Source organism: Engraulis encrasicolus, chromosome 17, assembly GCF_034702125.1.
Source record: "Engraulis encrasicolus isolate BLACKSEA-1 chromosome 17, IST_EnEncr_1.0, whole genome shotgun sequence".
NCBI classification, from domain to species: domain Eukaryota; kingdom Metazoa; phylum Chordata; class Actinopteri; order Clupeiformes; family Engraulidae; genus Engraulis; species Engraulis encrasicolus.
In genome coordinates this window covers 17,805,086-17,820,085 of record NC_085873.1, presented here as the reverse complement: position 1 = coordinate 17,820,085, position 15,000 = coordinate 17,805,086, and the positions used below count along the sequence as shown (strand labels likewise).

At 45.8% G+C, this 15,000-nt stretch overlaps 1 protein-coding gene across 1 annotated transcript in view; it reads left to right on the top strand.

Moving 5' to 3' along the window:
- The window catches only part of arid5b (AT-rich interaction domain 5B), a 143,695-nt gene that overhangs the window by 33,631 nt on the left and 95,064 nt on the right, over positions 1-15,000 (top strand). Inside the window, exon 4 of the mRNA XM_063221915.1 lies at positions 3,276-3,506. Within this exon, the coding sequence (XP_063077985.1) occupies positions 3,276-3,506 (231 nt within the window). The remainder of the gene's footprint in view (positions 1-3,275; positions 3,507-15,000) is intronic.

Below are 15,000 nucleotides of genomic sequence, written 5' to 3'. Positions count from 1 at the left end.
GATTTTGGTTTGTGTTGTAGAAAGTATATTCAGACACAAACCACTACTATACTTCAAACTTACAGGTTGTGTGTGATTTTGCCCTGTGTTGTAGCAACCACACTGCACTGTAAGAAGTGCATATCGCAGAGTTGAGTTCATCGTTTTGCTGCTACTGCTGCTGCTGCTGCTTCTGTGGTGCAATAATGTCCGCTCCGCATGTGTGTAAAACGAACCTTTGAAACGTGTCCTCATTTGATGTAATTTTATGTTTTGGATGTCGTAAAGGGATTTTTCTGAGGCGCTCTGCGGTGGCTTGCGGAATGAGATGGGGGGGACCCAACATGGACTGGGCTTCGGGCCCGATGGTTCTTTTTTTATACTGCGTGTCCTAACAGAGTGCTGTCATGTTACTGCCGCACTCTGGCTGACAGTAAAATGAAGCATCCCGCAGCTTTGTATTTCGCTCACAGAGGGAGAGAAACGTGTGTGTGTGTGTGTGTGTGTGTGTGTGTGTGTGTGTGTGTGTGTGTGTGTGTGTGTGTGTGTGTGTGTGTGTGTGTGTGTGTGTGTGTGTGTGTGTGTGTGAGAGAGAGAGAGAGAGAGAGAGAGAGAGAGAGAGAGAGAGAGAGAGACTGGCAGAGGTATTTTTTTTAGCACTTGGTGTACTTGGCCAAGCATTGCAGTGCCTCTGGAGTTATCGCACACACACTCACGACACGCACACACGCTGACTCTTTGCAGTTCTTTATCCCAGTATTCAGCTCCAGAGACATTGATATTCGGTCAAAAACCTACCTGTGGAAAAATAACTGTAATCACCTTCTTCCATGGATATTCCTCCTTTTTGGTGCCACAGGTATTTTGCCTTCAGGCTTTCCTGTTTATAGCAAGCCCCACATTGTTGAGGGGGTTTTATTGGAACTCCTGAACTTAATTGACTTATTAAAGATTAAAGGAATTGACTGGCTCGAGAGTGCCATCGCTTGTGTTTTCTTTTGAGCCTCTTAAGTACCGTCTAATGGAAAAGTAATCCTGCCGAGAGAGAGAGAGAGAGAGAGAGAGAGAGAGAGAGAGAGAGAGAGAGAGAGAGAGAAACTGCCACAACAGCTGCTTTCCTTGAAGACAGCTATCTATTAACTTGTTATACTCATACAACTGTGCAATATTACAGTTGGCTTTATACAGCCGTGGCCTTGTATTGACCTAGAGCAAGGGAATGGACACACTGTCTTCTTTTTTTATGACCGTCACTCGGCAGCGGCTAAATGCACTTCTTCTTTTAAACAAAAAGGATGTTATGCCCCCGGCACTCCCCGTATGACACATGGCATGCTGTAACTGGGCTGTGTCGGGCCCAGGAATTGTCTCGACAATGCAGGAAGTCTTGCTTGATAAAGGCCCTTTTCACGGCCGCGGCATGAACAACACCTATTGTTACCGCGGGTAACATAATGCTAACCATGACATTCTGTGTTTTTTTTCCCCCTCACTCTCACCGTCTAAGCCTGCAGCTCTGGGGTTAAGGTGTGGTAGCGAGCAAAGGAAATGCTGAAATTCAAGGCTTCAATAGGTCTGATATAGCTTCAGCTTGTATTAAAACAGGCAGATGTTCAAAGCAAAAGATTAAGCACAGACCACCCCACAACCTGCGTAGCTGCTTTTCAAGTATAGCTCGCCCACAGTAATTGCTTGGCTGTCATATTTGATTACCTGAAATTTGAGCTGCTGGTTGGTTATTTATTCCTGTTCCAACCGTTGGAAAAGTACTGGTATTCATTTAAATCCTGCTTATTTTATCTGTGCTGTGGTAGGGTCCGTAATCATGGTGTTCTCTCGCCTCCCTGTCACGTCTTCCTTTGTTTTACCTGTAATGCCATTAGATACAACGTGTTATTACTTTGTGTGGAATAGAAACATCCATCTCGACATGAAAGACAGATGCAGAGTCGGTGAGCAGTGTTTGGCCGTAGTCGTTGCCTGCCACAAAAACCCTCTATTACATTTGTCTCCCCACTTACCTGTCTGGGCCAATTAATCAACTGAAAGAACACAGCCATCCTCTCTGGCACTTTGTAGCTATCACTAGACACAGGTGCGGGATCTTTTCACTTACATGTCCCTCCTGCATCCCTCAAAGGATTACCTGCTCACCTGTCAGCCTATTAGATAACTTGTACACCTGATATGTGGCATTCTGGCCACCTCCAGGAAACGTGTAAAGTCACCCAATTTTTATTTGTGCTATATTTTTTTTGCGTGAAGAGATCTGAAATGTTCTTCTGTTTTGATTTTTTTTTTCATTTTGTTTTTGTTTTGGGGCAGATGCTTTCCATGCCACAGGTTCAAGTGTCAAGATTGAAGAATCTGTCTTGAGCGTGCACAAAAGCTGCCACAACACAAAGCACAATCCATAACCTAAACGGAATATAGATTGACCTTACAGTGCAGACGTAGACCTCTAACAGTTCTTCCTCTCTACTCTGTCTCCTCTGTTGTTCCCTCTCCCACATTCATATTTTAGAAATGTCTGGATTCAGATTCACAGGGATTTTTATTTCTGTTTGTTTGAAGAGGTCTGAAATTCTGCCTCTCTTGTTTCTTTTCTGCTAATATCAATGATACCAAGTGCAGTCCCCCTCTGGCATGTCTCGTGTCTCCTCTGTTGTCTCATATTTTTTTGCCTGTTTGTTTGTTTGAAGGGGTCTGAAATGTTTCTATTTTGGGGTTTGTTTTTATGCCAATGCCATCCATGCTATCTCTCCACCTGTCAGGTCCATTAACACTGTCAGACCAGTTGAATTTGGCCTACCTAATGTACTTACTGTGAAGCACTTTGTGGCTGCTCAGCTATCTGTAATTGCGGTAAGAGCAATAAAACGGACTGATTTACTGACCTCCTGTTCTGCGCTGTCTCCTCTATTCTGCCCTACAAAGGCAAAGTGCAGTTACTACATACTTTTTGTCCAAATTTAGTTAAATTATTATTATATATTTAGTTTAACCTTATAACACCTCCTTTATCTTGTGAAAAAGTTGTATGTTCCAAATGTGTTCCATTTTACAGATATTGCTTTGTAAAATATGCCTTAACTACAATATCCAACTTCATGCCAATACTTTGAGGGTCTTGTTCTCAGTTTCAATGGCGTAGTTACTACATTTTGCCTTTGTAGGGTGGTGTTGTCCTATGCCCAGGCGAGGAGTGTTGTTGTGTGTTTGCTTTATGCCAATGCCATGCATGTTTCCTGTGCACCTCCTCTGACATGTCCTCTGTTGTCCCTCTTATCCACCAGGTGAGGATGCGGAGGAGAAGCGCGTGCTGGTGCTGAGCTACCCGCAGTACTGCCGCTACCGCACAGTGGTGGCGCGGCTGCGCGAGCGGCCCAGTGCCCTGCTGGCAGACCAGGTGGTTCTGGCGCTGGGTGGCATCGCCTCGCTCACGGACCACACGCAGATCCTGTACTGTCGCGACACCTTTGAGCACCCCGCGCTCCTGGAGAACGAGAGTGTCTGCGACGAATTTGGTGAGTTGACTTTTTTTTTGTAATGTACAACGGTCAGCCCACATCACAAAAACACACACACCACTATGTATATACGTACAGTCAACCCATGTATTCAAAGATCTGAAACTCCTATGCACAGCAGTGTGCCGGTGCAGTGATCCTTCTTCTTCACTGTGGAGTACTTACTTACACTGTCACCACTTGACCCCCACAGTCAATCGTAGTGCTAGTTTAACACTCACAGAATTGAATGTAGCAGTCATGGTGTTAGTCATATAATACTCTCAGAGCCATTAATATGTCCTTTCAAGTCAACATTTTCAAGCATAGGAATACCTGCGCGCGCACACACACACAGCACACAACACACCCTTTTACAGTGCATTTTTCCCAAATTCCACTTCTACTGAGACATTCCTATTCAGTGGAAACCTAAGCACTCCAGTAGTATCTCTCTCTAAGTATCTACAACGCAGCCTTGTTGAACTCCTACACCCATTCAGTCTCTCTCCATCCTCTGCTGCAATCCAACACCTTGCTCTGGTGGGGGTTCAAATCTCTTTGTTCCCTGCATCTTGCGAGAGACAGTGTGAAATTGACCTCATCATAGCCGCGTCAAGATGTTATCCGAAGGTGAATTAGCTAAGCCTTTATTGCAGGTTTGCAGGCGTTTGGTGTAATAGCGGCGGAATTGTGTTATTGTTAAAAGTGCGAAGAAATCATTGACTTCTCCTTTCAGACACCCAACACTGCTGTATGCAGTCTGGGGAATGTCTTAACACATTGAGTACCGACGACGTAATAATGCGTCTTTCACGCCCATGCGTTGTATACCAAAACGCAAAAATACGTTTTTGCATTTAAATATCATATTTTGAATCTACACCCTTCAATGGACAATATATGTGATTTTGGTAGCTCTGTGATGGACATAAATGACAACATTTGCAGTCCAAAGTTGTTTGATTGTTATGATGTTTGAGTGTTATGATTTGGATATTTTAATTTAACTTACCAAGATGTCTGGATGCCAACCCATGTCGCCTATCGCGCTGCCTGCATTGATTTCCCTAGTACGGTCACTGTAGCATGTGTTGTCTCTGACTTCACGCAATAGGTAAACACCATTGTATAGTGCCTGGAGTATCTTGAACTTTCTGGACTTGCTAGACCTTTACCAGATCCTTGGATCCAAATGGCACCCGATATGTGATTGCAGTAATGCGCTCCGATTTGGACGTTTGATCGCCAAAAAGATAAGTTTTCTGTGTCTTCCTGTATGTGAGAAGCCAGAAGCTAGCATGGCTACATATCATGATTCCCTGATTGTCGCTCCCAACGCAGGACGCTCCCCTGTCGGCTCGCTCCCACTAGCCAGACTATCGATCCGGGTGGGACTACACGTCCGGGAGTGATAGAAACACCTGGGACTACACGTCCGGGAGCGATCTCAGTTGGGAGTGTCCATCTGCCACCGCATATGATTCGGATCGGATGGGCTAGGCTACATCTAAGCATCATATCATTTGGATTTGTTGTCAATGTTGGGCTATTATTTCGGGAGTCATCGGGAGCTATTTTAGCAAATGTCTCACCCTCTGCATGTGTGCAAAGAGTTTGTGTTCAGTCCACGTGAAAAACGGGGATTTCAAAGGGCATCGATTGCTGGTGTCGTAGTGTGACAGAGCAGGAGGTGTGCTGCCGTATTCATAAATCGTGCTATGTTGTTGTTTCCCTAGTAGCCCACAATCGGTAGCGTGTATTGTGTCTGACTTCACGCAATAGGTAAACACAGAGACCATTGTATATCGTGCCAGGAGTTTCTTGAACTTTCTGGGCTTGCTACCTAGACCTTTACCAGCTCCTTGGATCAAAATGGCACCCGAATTGTAATTGGAGTAATGCGCTCCGATTTAGAAGTTTGATCGCCAACCAGATAAGTTTATTTGATTATTCACCCCTATGTTGAACTGTCTTCCTGTATGTGAAAAGCCAGAAGCTAGCATAGATGGTACATATGGATCGGATGGGCTACATCTAAGCATCATATCATTGGGATTTGTTGTCAATGTTGTTGGGCTATTACTTTCGGGAGTCATCGGGACCATTTTAGCAAATGTCCGACCTTCTGCATGTGTGCAAAGAGCTTGTGTTCAGTCTGTGTGAAAAACGTGGAATTTCGAAGGGCATTGATTGCCGGTGTCGTAGTGGTTTAGAGCAGGAGGCGTGTCTTGACGTGCAGGAAGATGTGTGTCAGAGCTAACCTTGCACCAAATTGTGATTAAAACCAACTCATCCCCTTTCAAACTCGTCACATTCTGAAGAAGCGCACCCTTCACAAAAACCTCAATATCTCCGATTGTAGCTGAATTCCATGGATACCCACTTCGGTTTAGCGTGGGTTTACTCGGCAATAAAAGCTCGTAGAGACACACAGTTTTCACCTACTAAGAGGGCAGCGTCTCCACTTTCGAACGAGTCATAACATATTTCAGTGGCCCTATCACATAATAAGCTGTGAGTCTACAAAAAACGTCAAAAAAGGGCTTAGAACGCTGGTATTCTACGGCATAATCCCGTGAGCACCGCCGGTATTCAATGTCTTAATTAGCCTATTACCAGTCTTGTAGTGTGGCTTTGTAATTATTTCAGGAACATGACACATCTCTGATTACCTTTTTTCCGAAAAGGTTAGCGCCAAGATGTTTATGGCAGTTGCGGGGTAGCGTAAGGTCAGCTCTGGGTTTTCTCTGTGTTTTATTATTTTTATTCCTCTTTCCAAGAGGGATAATAATTTTGTGGTGCGTGCCCCCATCTGCCAGATCCCCCACACTCCTCGTGTGTCTGCATGAAGTCATCACACTGCCGTGCCAAAGCGGGGGCTGCCTCTGCGATATCGAGCTAACCAAGCCAAATCACTGAAAACCGTTATTAGCCTGTCCAAATTGCTAGCGCGCAGAACCTGCTTATTTGAATCTCTTTTTTTCTCTTTTTTTTCTTTCTTCCCAGGTACTCCTTTCTTTAAAAGGAATGGGTCGAGACGTGACATGCTATTAGCGTGTCATAATAGCTCGTGGCTAGTCTCGTACCCTGCCGGGTGTTCTATTTCTAAGCCTGCTAAGCTATTATGACATGCTGACATCGTTTTCTTTTTCACTCGTCTTGTCGGCAAGAGACCCTGAGAGGATCGGGATGTGTTTGCTATGGTTTTCGTTTTTCCTTCTTCCAAAGTCTTCCAAAGGACAGTGTTCCCAAAAGAAAACAGGCACTGAGACAGCCCATATGTTGGAAAACTGAAGGAAGCCAAATAGTTTTAAGAAGACATGGAATGATTCAACTCCAGATATTATTTCCCCATTTTCAGGTGGAAAGTTGCATGTTATACAGTAAGGACTCCCAGGGTGCAATTGATTTTTTTTCTTCATTCTTTGCTGTAATGGAAGTGAGGTGGAGCTTGTTTGGTGAGCTCGTTGGGTGGGGGGTGCTGGGTAATGTAGTTGTCCTTAAGAGCCAGCAGCTGCCTCTTAAGAGGTCGAAACCTGCAACGTCTGTCTGAGAACATGAAAGGGGAAAGGGAGAAAAGGCAGGGTCTATTTTTTGAAGCGCCGTAGAGCATTTTAGGAACACCGTTCAGACTGTGAGTCATCCATGAGTGTCCAAAGAGCATCTCCTGTTAATAATGGCTTACTGCTTCCATTCATTCATCCCTTACCACTCACTTACAGTATGTGTCATAACCTCTGGGACTTGGTAAGCTAGATATTTCAGGACAGATCGTCTAAATTTGCGTAGTGTAAATGATTAGAAGCTATTTATGTTGTGGTGGTTATTTATTTTTCCGCCTGTCATATTCATAGCCTGTGAAGATTTGGGTGATAATGATGGGTGAAATTATGCTGGATAACCTGTTTGACCCCATGTCACAATGACAGACTAATCTCAAACATGCCTCTGTCTGTGTGTGTGTGTGTGTGTGTGTGTGTGTGTGTGTGTGTGTGTGTGTGTGTGTGTGTGTGTGCGTGCGTGCGTGCGTGCGTGCGTGCGTGCGTGCGTGCGTGCGTGTGTCAGAAGGAGAGAGAGAGAGTGAGAGAGTCTGTGAAATGACTTCATTGCTTTGACAAGGGAGATTTATAGAAATTGTCATATAGCTTGTTGTAGATGGCTGCGGAAAGCTCTCTCTCGTCGGCCAGGGAAAAGAAAAGGAAAGGAAAAAAACCCTTCACAGATGTTGCTAATGTTCTGGGTTTGCTTTGACAGCGCCGTCGCCAGCCTACGACTTTGAAACAAATTTTAGTAGGTTACATATGCGGATTGAAATGTCTTTTGCCACAAGGCTGGGTTTTAAACATTAATGTTAGAAGAGCCCGTAACCGGACCCAGCGCTCATACTGTTTAAGTTACACCACCGAATGGTATTTATTAGTGACTGATCTCAACACATGAAGTCATTGTGCATGTAAGCCCCCCCCCCATTAACTCCCCATCCCCTCCACTCCATTCCAAACACGCTGAAGTTATTACAAAGGGGTAGATTTGATTTTTCGTCATTTTGAATCAGGCTGAGGATGGAAAAAAGGAAGGAGGAAGATGAAGAATAAGCACACTCACAAAAAAGACAAAAATAAAACTCAGCAAAAGGCCTGTCTCGAGTGCTTTTTTTATGCACTGAGTGACAGTTACTTGGCGGAAAATCTTCCACGTTTAGTGGAGCCATTAACTTTTTTTTCTTCCAAGTGAATAGTGAGTGCTTACAAAGGCTTGGCAAACGGGAGAGAGTAACTGCGCAGTGTTAAGGAGGCTCCGTCGCGCTTGCCTCACAAAAGAGACGTGACGAGACAGAGGACTTATGGGTAGAGAGAGAGAGAGAGAGAGAGAGAGAGAGAGAGAGAGAGAGAGAGAGAGAGGGGCAGGGCTGGTCCGCTATCGCCGCCCGACTGTATATTTTTAGTCATTTATTCCTGGACATGTAACCTCCACAGCCGGCTATCATTTTCCCCTCGTTTTTTTCTTTTCTCTTTTTTTTTGGAGAAATAGCCCAAGAGTTTCCAGTACTTATTCTTCTGAGCACATATTTTTCGCTCTGTTATTTTTCCCTTCCCCTCTCTCATTCTCTCTCTCTCTCTCTCTCTCTCTCTCTCTCTCTCTCTCTCTCTCTCTCTCTCTCTCTCTCTCTCTCTCTCTCTCTCTCTCTCTCTCTGTTGCACAAACACACATCTTCTTTTTTCTTCATCTTCATAAGGAAAAACCTGGGGCCAGCCAGTGAGTGACTGTACAGTAAGCCCCAACAACAACAGTAAGGTGTGTCCTTGATTTGGTTGTGGACCAGGTGGGTTGAGAGAGAGGAGAGGCGTTGTGGTGTGACGTGTGACGTGCATAGACCTGATGACAGACAATGCTGTTAGTGTCTTCCAAACCCCGAGATTGCCTTAGGGCACAGGCAGTGCAGGCAGGCAGGCAGGCGCCAGCGGCACCTATGGGCCCGACCTGGCCCACATGCGGCGCGACTGCAGTGCAGGTCGGGTGTTCGCTGGCCGACTGCCAAAAGCCTATTCCAGATGAATGGATCTCTAAAAAGCCGCAGTGATTCATAGTACCTGAGCAATCTGCCTACACATTTCCCTTTTGCCATGTGCCTTTTTTTTGCTTGCTCGCTTGCTTGCTTGCTCGTTCCTTCGCTTCCGTGCATTTTAAACCCACTTCAAATATTAACACGTAACTGCTGAGACTATGGATGACTGCGTGTGAGGGATGGACGGTGTGAGGTGGGTGGGTGGGCTGGTTGTGACGGCGGATGTGATTCTCAAATGGGAGGGAACGACTGCCCCCACATCCACACACCCCCTGAGCAAGACACCCTACCCACGGCCCACACCATCTCTCCCCTCCCCAACCCTCAAATCCATTTTTGAAGAATGTGACTTTCCACATCTGTTTCTGAGGGGGGTGCTGGAGAGCTGAAGGAACGAGAGAGCAAGCGGATGAATGAAGCGAATGAGCAAAGAGCATACGGCTCAGCCAGCTGAGTGAGAGAGAAAGAGAGAGAGAGAGAGATCATGTGAGCCGAGAGAGAGAGAGAGTGTGAGAAAGAGAAAGAGACAGGGAGGGAGGGGTGAGACGGCGAGCAAGCCAGGCAGCCAGTGAGGGAGCGGGCGCGAGTGACTGTGGTGAATTATTGAACGGAATTTTGTCCGTTGATGTAACTGGAAGGGCAAGCGAGCGAGTGAGCGAGCGAGGCGTGCTCTCCCCTCTCGTCATTTACATTCCTCCCATCCCTCCCCCCTCCCTCCCTCCCTCCCTCCCTCCCGCCCCTCTCCACCCGGACATGTCCGCCACACCGCAGAGGACATTATTTTTAGGGGGGCTTTTAAAAGGAATAGGCATTTTTTTGTCTTGCAGGCGCGTTAGACGACTCCCTAAGAATATGGTATTGGCAGGGCAAGGGGGGGGGGTTGAGATGGTTAACGTTCAGCTCGGGTCGCCCTGCGGCGCAAGCTGTAATAACAAAATTACTGTAAAGCTGAGAGAGAGAGAGAGAGAGAGAGAGAGAGAGAGAGAGAGAGAGAGAGAGAGAGAGAGAGAGAGAGAGAGAGAGAGAATGAGATAGATCATAGAAATGATGGGTGCCCAACTCGTGCGTACAAGAGAGAGGGAGATCACTGTGTTTGTACGACAGCAGCAGTGCAGCTGTGTTGTGTTCGCTAATGTGCTTTGTGTAGCGATCACAGCCTCATTTTCATGTACGGTGGCCTTGGGAGCACACCGCAACCCCAAACCCCACTCCACTCCACTCCACTCCCACCCACCACGCACACCAACCACCTCACGCCCCAAATACCATCCTCCCTCCCCCCGTCCACACAGCCCTGTTAGCAAGCCCTACACTCAGCCCAGCCTAGCTCGAGTAAGCAAATAAATAAAGACATAAAAATGCAAAGAAGAAAAATGATTATGAACAAACCACTTCAATTAACGCGACTTGTTTTTAATGGTGCATAAGCCACGGCACACACACACACATTTGGTATTCCTCTCATAGTGTGTACGAGGTGGGGTGGGGTTGGTGGGGATGGGGGTGGTTGTGTGAGCAGAATGCTGTATCTGCCATTGAGGGATGATTTCTACATTGCAATGAGGGACAAATTAATGATAGCTTGTTGTCTGGATGGAGGAGACGGGCGCGAGAGACAAAGAGCTCATTGTTATTTCTGCATCGAGAGATCCCCTCTGTTTCCAGCCATTGTCCCTGAGTGTTAATCATTTGCACTTAAATAAATCAAATTATGGCAATAACAGATTTTTTTTCTTTGTTGCTCTACTCTTCTCACTTTTTTTCTTTTTCTCTCTCACTCCCTTTTTCTGTGTCACTTGCGTTCTCTCAGTCTGTGACTTGTCTCTTTCTTTCTATTTCTTTTTTTCTTTCATTTTTTTTCACTCTGATGTATGTGGAAATTGCCCGTTCTTGGAAAACAAGCGTTCTGATTCCATCTTCAATCCCATTCTGTTGGTCTGTTCGCCACATACAACAGCTATAAAAATGGGTCATTTATTTTCTGCCTGTGAAGGGAAGACATCCTGACTGTGTGTGTGCGTGTGTGTGTGTGTGTATGTGTGCGTGTGCGTATGCGTGTGTGCGCGCATGTGTGTGTGTGTGTGTGTGTGTGTGTGTGTGTGTGTGTGTGTGTTTGTGTGTACGTACGCATGAACATCCGTATGTATGTGTGTTTGTGTGTGTATGGTGTTGTGTAACTCAGCACTTCTACTCATGGTGTGTGTGTGCGTGCGTGCGTGCGTGTGTGATGTGTGTGTGTGTAAACGTGAAGCCCTTGTGCTTTTACAGTAGGCCGAGTGGAGGGTTGCCATGCCACGGGCTAAATAAAATACCATAGGAATAGGATGGCGGTCAAGTGGACGGAGCAGAAGGGGGATTCGAAGCTATATATACAGTACAGGGCCGTCGAGGCACCAGCCGTCTTTTTCTGGCGACGTCAAAAATAGTTGTTGCTGTCTCCGTTTTCCTCCCCGCGTGCCTCTTGTCATCTTGTTGCCTCTTGTGCCCAACTTCTTTTCTTAGGAAAGGGGAGACGTGGTGGCTGTGTGACATCACTCGTTTGGGACTATTCTACTGGGGCTGTAGCTGTATAGTAGTGAGTGTGGTGTATGTGTGTCTATGACAATGGCCTATAAGGGAAGGGGGCTAGTGGCTGTGGGGTGGGTTAGCTGAGTAAAGGTTGGAGCTGGCAGTAGACTACAGCAGTATTGGTCACACACAAGCCTATAGCCTATACAGCTAACATTTATTTTTGAACACAAGAATTCCATGAATTCCAAGAATTCCATGTTGACTCTATAACAATAAATTGTATCTTGTGCAGAAACACTTGAAGACTGCCAGCATACTATTCATGCATAGCCAAGGCTATCATTAATTGTACAATATTAACAAAGTAGGCTGTTCTGTCATGTTCATTGTCCATAGCTACTGTACGCAGAGACATACTGTCCGAGGTGGAGGCGTAGCTTTTAAAGAAGCACAGAGGTATAGAGTAGTGTGATGGTGAAGGTGTGGCATAGACCTGTCGGAAGACTCTAAATAATGACCTACTGGGAAAAAGATTCATCACTAATGCTTTCAGAACGGAAGTTCCCATTTGGCAAGCGGCGAACCTTGTTTAAAAAAAAAACCTTCACACACCCCCTCCGCCACCATTAAAATACTTTACTAATCTCTATAAATGTACACTATGGTCCACTGGCGAATACAGACATGTTGGAAGGTGCAGCCATGTGTCATTGATTAATAGGGGGATTTGGATTCTCCCAACCCCCTCTTAAAAAGGACTCCTACTCCTGCACTGTGAAATGTATGCAAAAATGCACATAGATAGTGACCAGAGGGGTATGAAGTAGAATTACTCTTACTGATGCAGTTATAACACTAATACATGATTTTACATTGTTTATACATCAGTTATTTGACTGTAAGTAAGTAGTGAATGACAATGTGATGAATCACTGTGCTGTAGGTCTTCTTCTTGCAATATGTTCCTGCTCTGCGTGAGTGGTGTGCAGTAAATCTTGAGCTTGACTCTTCGCACAAACAAGAAAAAGCGCTGTACCTTTTACCTTTACTTATATTTCCCCAGACGTGCTTCTTTCCACCAATGCTGCTGATGGTGCCTGCTTCTCCCGCCCTCTCCTCACCCTTCCCCATCCTGTTTATTTAATATCACCCTCCTCTGCCACTGACCACTACGCTGGGATCTGAAACTGTGTCCTTGTCCTTTAGTTTATATTTTCTGTCGGGTCCTCCAACAGGGATCACTGGTACATGCCACAATAGTACTATCCGTAGTGTTATTGCTCTCTCTCTCTCTCTCTCTCTCTCTCTCTCTCTCTCTCTCTCTCTCTCTCTCTGTGCGTCTGTGTGTGTGTGTGTGTGTGTGTGTGTGTGTGTGTGTGTGTGTGTGTGTGTGTGTGTGTGTGTGTGTGTGTGTGTGTGTGTGTGTGTGTGTGTGTGTGTGGTGATTGTACGCGTGAATGGGTTTTGTTCTTTGAGTGCAAAGGGATCTTTGTTTATGCTCTGGCAAGACATTTAAGAGAACCACACAAAATATGAGGAACAAAAACTCCTAACAATGCTCCGTATTCACTAAAAAGGGACTGGATGCTATCCCAAAAAATTCCATGGCCGTTTTTCCCCCTCTCCCTCTCTCTCTCCCCCTCGCCCTCTGTGTGCTTTCCCCAGCACAACATTTCAGGGCTTAAGTAGATTTAATGTATGTTATTAATGCCATCCAGATGGTGGACGGGCGCGGATCTGTTACCGCGACCCAGGCACGGCAAGTGGCGGACAGGCTGGGACAGGCAGGACGTCCACCCCCCCAACCCCCCCTGCCTCCACCTGCCAATAACCCAACGCCCAGTCACCTCCAGCCCCTCCAGTGGGATTGGACCAGGGGTTAAAGTAAACAGAATGTCAGGGAAATGATTACTGTTTTCCTCCGCTCACACTCACCCACACACCATACAATTAACTCCGAAAGCAGGCATACACTCATGGGCCGTCGACAGTACAGTACAGCAGTACAGTAGGCTCTACTGTAATTGCTGCCGTGCATTGTGCCAAAACAGACATACTTTTTTTTGGCTCGACATAGTTTGCATAGTCTTTCACTCACTACCTGACTCGATCACTCATTCGACCTTGCTGCCGTCGTTCCCCTCAATCACTCTTTTCCTAGCTTTTTTCCCCCCGCTTTGTCGCTGGTGCTTTTTTCAGGATCTAGACCTAAAAAGAAAAAGTGAAAGAAGGAAAATAATTGAGATCAGAACACAAATCTTTCTCCGTTTTTTGTGAATGTCTTTTGCCGCAGTATGTTTGATGAGACTTGTTTCTTCCTCATCCCCCACCTCCTCCCTCTCTCTCCCCAACTCGCACATTCATTCTGTGCAATCTGGATTGGATTGCTAAAGGTCATGCATTTTTTAATAGCCCATATGCCTCATCCATGTGTCATATTAAGAATTCAAGCGGAAACACAGAACCATAGCGTTGTCTTTTTCAGTCGAGCTGGGTGGGGTGGAGTATCGAGGTGGGGTAGATGGTGAGGGAGGGAGTATTTAAGTTCCACTGTTGGCTCAAACATTTTCTTTCCATAAACCCTCGAATCCCATGGCTGTGTGAGAAATAACAAAAAAAGAGCACCTCTTTAAGAAATCTGAAAGCGTTTTAGCCTTAAGTGGGATTTGCATAATTGTCTGGTGAGGTACCATATTCCCTTATTTTGTAATGAAAAGCACACTAGCCTTCTTTCTTTCTCTCTTTCTCCAGATGCATGTTATTATGGAAGCCTAGCCTTCAGAAATATCATTCGCTAGTTAAGTGCAGCACACCAAGCAGGGACCAGGTCTTCTCACCCTCTCTCTCACCCCCCCTCTCTCTCAACACACACACACACACTACACACTACACACTACACACTCACATTCTTAGAACTACACACATGCATAATCTGTGGCCAAGTCCAGAAATGCCTGCGGGGTCCGTTCTCTTTTTTTATCAGTTTCAAAATTAATTCTTACAATACCCAGCTCCGGTTTCTGCAAATCCCCCGTCAGATGGTTTGGGAAGGTAGAGCAGGTATCCTCTTTCTCTCTCTCTCTCTCTCTCTCTCTCTCTCTCTCTCTCTCTCTCTCTCTCTCTCTCTCTCTCTCTCTCTCTCTCTCCATGTAACTCTTCCCCCCGTCATCAGGTCCCTGAGTACAACCGTGTTAGCGCTCTGATGATCAAGGCACTACTCTTTTTTTCTTCTCCTCCTTCTCCCCATCCCTCTCTCCCTCCCTCCCTCACTCTCACTCAACCGCTTCAGTGATCTCCGCTAAAAAGATGCCGTTTGGTCGGTATTCGCTTGGAAGAACTTGAAAGCAACAGAAAACGAGAAGAGTGAGAGAACGACAAAAAAGGCAGAAATAACAATGCAAGAAAGAAAGAACAAACCTGAAAGTACAGAAG